At 37.2% G+C, this 6,493-nt stretch overlaps 1 protein-coding gene across 1 annotated transcript in view; it reads left to right on the forward strand.

The window, feature by feature from the left end:
- LOC122064218 (wax ester synthase/diacylglycerol acyltransferase 4-like) overlaps positions 1 to 2,998 on the forward strand; it is a 4,189-nt gene extending 1,191 nt beyond the window's left edge. Inside the window, exons 2-4 of the mRNA XM_042627938.1 lie at positions 1,307 to 1,666; positions 1,778 to 1,915; positions 2,748 to 2,998. Coding sequence (XP_042483872.1) covers positions 1,307 to 1,666; positions 1,778 to 1,915; positions 2,748 to 2,918 — 669 coding nt within the window. The 3' untranslated portion in view covers positions 2,919 to 2,998. The remainder of the gene's footprint in view (positions 1 to 1,306; positions 1,667 to 1,777; positions 1,916 to 2,747) is intronic.
- Positions 2,999 to 6,493: the final 3,495 nt, after the last annotated feature.

Genomic DNA, 6,493 nt, shown 5'->3' on the forward strand with positions numbered 1-6,493 from the left:
GTGGTAATCTTACACCACTTCAAGTTATATTTTATTTCAAATCCAAGGGTAGCCAAGGAATCCGTATCAGTTTCACTCTCGTAATTCTTGGTCCGTGGATTTAGAACCTATTAGATGAAGAGAGAGAAAGTGAATTCTAAATCTATGAACCAAGGACGTACGAGATTGTGTTTCGTACATGAACATGATCCTGTCTAGTAGCCAAGCTGACAAGGGACTTTCATCTCACGAAGTGTTTAGTGTTTTTCACTACTTGGAAAAAAAAAAAAGACAATTTATTTCAACTCCACTACTCACTGCTTTATAACCCCTAAAACTCGACTCATTGGGTCAAGTTAGACTCCTCATGAGGCAATTACACACGTCATTTACTAATTATAAATTTTTTTAAATAAAGAAGTCATTTTTCTGCCTTTTTGTATATAATATTTTTTTTATTCAATGAGGATATATTATGTTATTTCAATTGTTTATTGGAAAAATGTATAATTTTTAATAATGACAATGACAAGTTAGTTTTAAATTATTTTGAAAATCTCTTTTTATCTCTATATTAAATAATTTTTTAGAATAAAATATACGTAATCAAGAACATTATAATTTCTTAATTTACAATTTTGGAATTGGAGCCAGTAAGATGCATCCATTAAAACTACCACTTTTTGTCACCAAAGTGATGAATTTAGAAGCTGTAACCTTTTCATCATCTCTTGTCTTATTTTCAGGAGTTATTTATTGCAAGGGTAAAGAAGATTTCAAAAGGTTGAAATTTATTTAATGCATTATTTGTGTGAAATAATCAAATTTACCTAACAGAAAACAAATATGATTAATATTTTTACAACTTCTTAGTTCACCATTTTGCATATAATAAGATTTTCCCTCAAAGGAACATGAATGTTAGGATATTATAAATTATTAAAAAAAAAAATCGAATTTTTCTTCAGCCATGGTGAAAGGATTCCCATTCACATTCCATTCACGACGGCAGGTAAAGATGCAAAAGTATCAGAAGGGTATTTTATAAAACATAATAAAAATCCTATAGGGTTTTGTGAACCCTAATATAAAGTGGTGAATGTTCCAATCTGGTGGAGGAAAAGAAAAAAGACATTTAATGAATGAGAATGACATGATCTTATGTAATGTTTTGTTGATAAAGTAAAATAAATTGGTCTGATAAGGATCTCTCTCTCTCTCTCTCTCTCTCTCTCTCTCTCTCTCTCTCTCTCTCTCTCTCCAATTACTTTTACTTGTCAAGGACTTAAGACGAGAAAATAAGTCATTGTTCTTAAACTTGAAACAGACGACTGTTAATGAAGTGATGACTGGGGTGATATCGTACGCCATCCAACTCTACATTCAGCGAACTGGGAAGGTCTCTAATGGTGCCACACGCATGACAGCGTTGGTGGTTGTGAATGCAAGGATGTTGAGAGGGTTTAAGACCATCGCAGATATGCTTAAAGCCCACATATGGGGGAATCACTTCAGCTTATTGCACGTAGCACTTCCATCCACATCTTCTGATCAGGATCTCAACAACGTTGATCCCTTGGAGTTCATCATCAAAGCCAAGGATGAACTCAGGCGAAAAAGGAATTCAATGGCCCTCTACTTCACTAGCAGGATATGGAACATCATTAGTAGCTTGAAAGGCCCAGAGGTTTTTCATTTTTTTTTTTTAATAATAATAATAATAATAATAATAATAATAATTATAATTGGAAGAAGAAAAAGGGTTTAAAGATTTCAATGGATACTTGCAATATTGTAGGTTGCAGCAGGGTACGTCCATGCCATCTTCAAGAACACAAGCATCTCAATATCTAGTTTGATTGGTCCTTCACAGAAAATTGTGATAGCAGATCATCCTATCAACAGTTTCTACTACACTGTCGCGGGCATTCCTCAGGTACTTACTTGTATCTCCTGGTCCCCTATCGAGTCTGGACTCTGGATCTGCCGCGGTAAGGGACATTCAAACCACCAGTCAGAGCAATTATTGCAACATTGACTCTAGATCTAATATATCATGAATGATACGATGGAATTCCATGTGGAGGAGATCTAGACTCATCCCTATCTCTCTATGGTGGATTTTGTTTTCATTACCCATCCAAGTCGACATGTAGCTGATCCAAATGGTGACCTATATATCAATCCAAGGGACTGGAGTGGCTAGATCAGCTCTTCATATACATTTTATTTGACTTTGCCACCTTAATTTCAACATGATACTCTAAAAATTGCTTGAAAATTCAAGCTTGGATCCCTTGGAATCTGCATTCTACGGATAACCCCTGCATGCCACATTCATAGAGTAGAGTTATAATATTTTTCTTTTAGATTTTTCTCAGATTAAATAGCTAGTTCCATTAAAGAGGGAAGCTTCCTTATTAGTGCTATTTCTTTCTCCTCCAATATTATTCTGAATCTAGTTTTTCTCTCACTAGGGAAATAGTAATGGCTCCTTGGTTTTTCTTAGGGATTAGTGGGGTTAGATAAGATGCTCATTCCATGCACATTTGTGACTAGGGCATCAACCCTACACCCAATTGGTCAAATCAATTGAACCAAACTGATTTCTTATTCGACCAGCTTTGGTTAAATACAATCAAACCCTTCCACCCCATGCCTATTTTTCAAAAAATGGATGAAAATTTTTTCATCCTCCAATGCATGATCATCAAATATATATAGTTTCAAAATGATTATTATATAAATCTACACCTTTGATTTTTCAGAGCCTCATATTCACTATTGTGAGTTATATGGGAAAGCTGAAGGTGGTGGTGAGAACAGAGAGGGAGTTTATTGATGCCCAAGTCTTTGTTTCATGCCTGAAAGATGCCTTGGAAAAGATTTCTGATGCTGCTGATGATCACGGAAAGGATGGAAAGGTTGAATTCCACTGAGCTATCTATAACTTCCTCACACCCAGCTAGTTATTCAAGTTATATATAATTGGATAGTGCATGAAGTTCCTTTATTGTAATCTTTACATTTTTTGGAGCCTATATATATATATATATATATATATACTTTACTTAAGATACTAAAATAACTCAGCCCTCTCCTATTATCTTTTTAATCTATAGTATTTCAAGTTTTCAATCATCCTACATACATATATATATATATATATAATGAATTATTATTGCAATAAAAGTTTGTTTATTTTTCAAATGTCATAAGGTATTTATTTTTCTACGTGGACAGATGATATGTTTATTCCCATTATTGGATAAAAAAGACATGGTCTAGATTAGTTACTTGTCAAATTTTAGAGTTTAATAATAATTCAATTAAAAATCCCATTTTGTATTAGCAAACATGCATGTATATTTATGTATGTGTACTAGTAGTCTAAACTGTACATTACTACTGCACTCTCGCAACTCTTAATGGAAACAAACAATTTAGATTTAACCAAAAAAAATAATAATAATAAAAAAATGGATGATTTAGAAAACATAACTAGTGGGATATAATGTGGACCAGAAACACAACATATCCCAAGCTTGGCCTGCCCAACTTTTTCTTAGGCTTGGCTTGGGTATATAGACTGCTTAGGATAAAGAAATCTTAACCTGAGGTTAGGCTGGGCTGAGTTAGGGTGAGCCTCTGGTTTGGCCAAGGTCAGCCCACTTCCGATTTACATGAAGCTGAACGCAATTTATGTATAGTATTGCATATAGGGGTGTCAATGGGCCGGGTCTCGTAACCAACCCATTTCTAGGTCGGGCTAGAATATCTCAGCCCAGGCCCAACTCTGTCGGGTTTAGTCCAACCCAACTCAGCCCTGATAGACCCTAATTGGGCCAAGCTTAACCCAATTCAGTCCAACCCAATACTATTGGTTACTTGGTTGCTTGATCTTAATGCATTGCAAGAAGCCAAAGACCAAAGTTTTCATATATATGTAGATTGTGGAAAATGAAATACCTTTTTCTATAAGTACCTATTAATAATTATTAGCATATTTATATGATTATATACTTAATACACATGGTTAGGTTGGGCTGGGTCGGGTCGGGTCGGGTTGGGTTGAGTTGGGTTGAGACCTCAACCTAGGCTCAACCCAACCCTTCCTCAGGCCTGAAAATCTCAACCCTAACCCACCCTATGGGCTGAAATCTTAGCCCAAACCCTGTTCGAGCTTAAGGCAGGTTAGGGCTGATTCGGTCTTTTTTTACACCCCTAATTGCATATGTAGATAAGTGCTTCATTTCTTTTAATGTCCTTCCATTGGAAAAGTTGAGTTCAAACAATGCCTTCCCCCCCCCCCCCCCGACCCACCAACCGCACACACAAAAAAATAAAAAAATAAAAATAATAAAAATAATGATATCAAGAAAGTGCCCCATCTTTCGTTCCAAATGAGATCTTGTGGGATGCTCAGTAGGGGTGTCAACCGGTCGGGTCGGTTCGGTTTCGATCGGGCTTGATCGGGCTTAATCGGGCTTGAAGACTTTCAAAGGCTACACCGTGTCCGCCCATTTAACTAATCGGGCTTAGTTATTGAGGGCAGGGTACACTTTATATTCGGTCGGTCGGTCTCGGGCTATAATCGGGCTACCTTAATCGGGCTTTAGTCGGACCTTAACCGAGCTACAGACATGTTTAATGTTAAACGGGCTTTAACTGGTTTTTAAACGGGCCCTTTTTAAAATGTGCTATTATATTCCGGCCCACTCATGCAAGCCCAAAAAAATAACAATAAATCAATAAATTATACCAAATATAACCATTATTTAAAATGTGAACATGTCTTTACTTTTTAGTTTTTATTCTTTAATTTGGGGGGTAAAATAGGTATTTTACAATCATTAAAGGGTCGGGCCAAGTCGGTGCACAATAGGTCAGTCTCGGTCGGGTGTTATTCGGTCTGTCTCGGTCGGGCGCCTGACGGTCTAAGTAGTAAAACCGAGACCGACCATTTATAAACGGGCCAGGCTCAAGCCCGACACATTTAATAAATAGTCCGGGTCGGGCCGGTCTATAAACGGTCGGTCCCAATCGATTTAGTCGGGTCAGGCCACTAATTGACACCCCTAATGCTCAGGAACGAACTCAGTACAGATTCCATTAATTTATGTAAGCCAATTTCTGTTTATTAGTGTGGTTGATTCTTTCACTCTGTTGATGACAATGCCCGGCAGAGGTGGAGGTTAGAGTCAACTTTTTTTTCTTTAGCAGTTTGGACGTTAATCCTATATTTTTTATTTCTTTATTAATAATATACTTTTTTTCTAATCTTAGACTAAAAAAAAAATGAGGAAAAGAATATTATTTGGTCGCATTGTCCCTGCACTCGGACACAGTTGGAGGCAAAAGAAAAGCCTCACAGCCCTCACCCTTGCAAAATATAAAATATCAACCCCTGTTGATGTCCCTTTGTGCCCATTTGTTGGTGCAAAGTAGGGGTGTCAATTCCTAAACTGAACCGGTAAAACCAACTGGATCGAACCGATAATAACAAGGACCAAATCGAACCGAAGCCTTATTGGTTCGGTTCGATTTCGAGTATTGCAACCCCAAAACCAAACCGAACCGCACCGAAAACTAGATGAACCCAAAACCAAACCGAAACCGGCTCAAAACCCAGACCGAAACCGAAACCAAACCGGTAAGAAACCGAAACATTCCAAAACTCATTAAAAAAATCAAAATTTGCATAGTTTTGTATACATTTGTATGGAAAGTCGAATCCAAACTAGACCAAAAATCAAAACCAACCCGGTTACAAATCGATTTAAGAAACCGAAGATAAACCAAAATCAAACCGCACCAAAACCGAAACCAAACTAAAACCGGAATTTCCTTATTGATTCGGTTTCGGTTTCAACTTTCCCACACAGAAACTGACTCAACCCGGACCGAAACCGAGCCGGACCGACCAATTGACACCCCTAGTGCAAAGACCACAGGACCACGTAACGTTATTTTTCCCCAAAAATATAGCTATTCTAGGCAGACCCGGTTGAGGAGCCCATTTGTTGGGCCAGACCATGTAACTTGAGCTGGACATAAGTGACCTTGGTATAAAGCCTCGGTTTTAAAAAACCTAGGCCTGCCCGCCAGAGTTGCACCCTTATATATAGGAATACGGATTCCAGGTTTTTTTTTTTTTTCTGAAACGAGCAAGTCTAGAGGCAATAAATGCACAAACATTATTTCAACCGCTGGATTTGAATCTTGTATCTTGACCATCAATTAATTTGAAATGTGTTGTATGTGAGTAATGTTGAATTTTTGTCATTATGGAACTGGGAATCAATTGATACTAGCCTTTCTGTGTTAGACCATTCTTATTCTTGACTCTAAGTACCACTAGAGAAAGCATTTTTGTTTCTTAATTTAAATTTTAGTGGAGGGAACGAAATAAAAAGAGATACAGACATCTTTGTATGTCATAACTCATAACTAGGAAAAATAGCATACAACAAACAAGACCATGCATCTCCCCACCCTCCCCACCACACCCCCC

This window comes from Macadamia integrifolia, unplaced genomic scaffold (assembly GCF_013358625.1).
Source record: "Macadamia integrifolia cultivar HAES 741 unplaced genomic scaffold, SCU_Mint_v3 scaffold1563, whole genome shotgun sequence".
In the NCBI taxonomy this organism is placed as follows: Eukaryota; Viridiplantae; Streptophyta; class Magnoliopsida; order Proteales; family Proteaceae; genus Macadamia; species Macadamia integrifolia.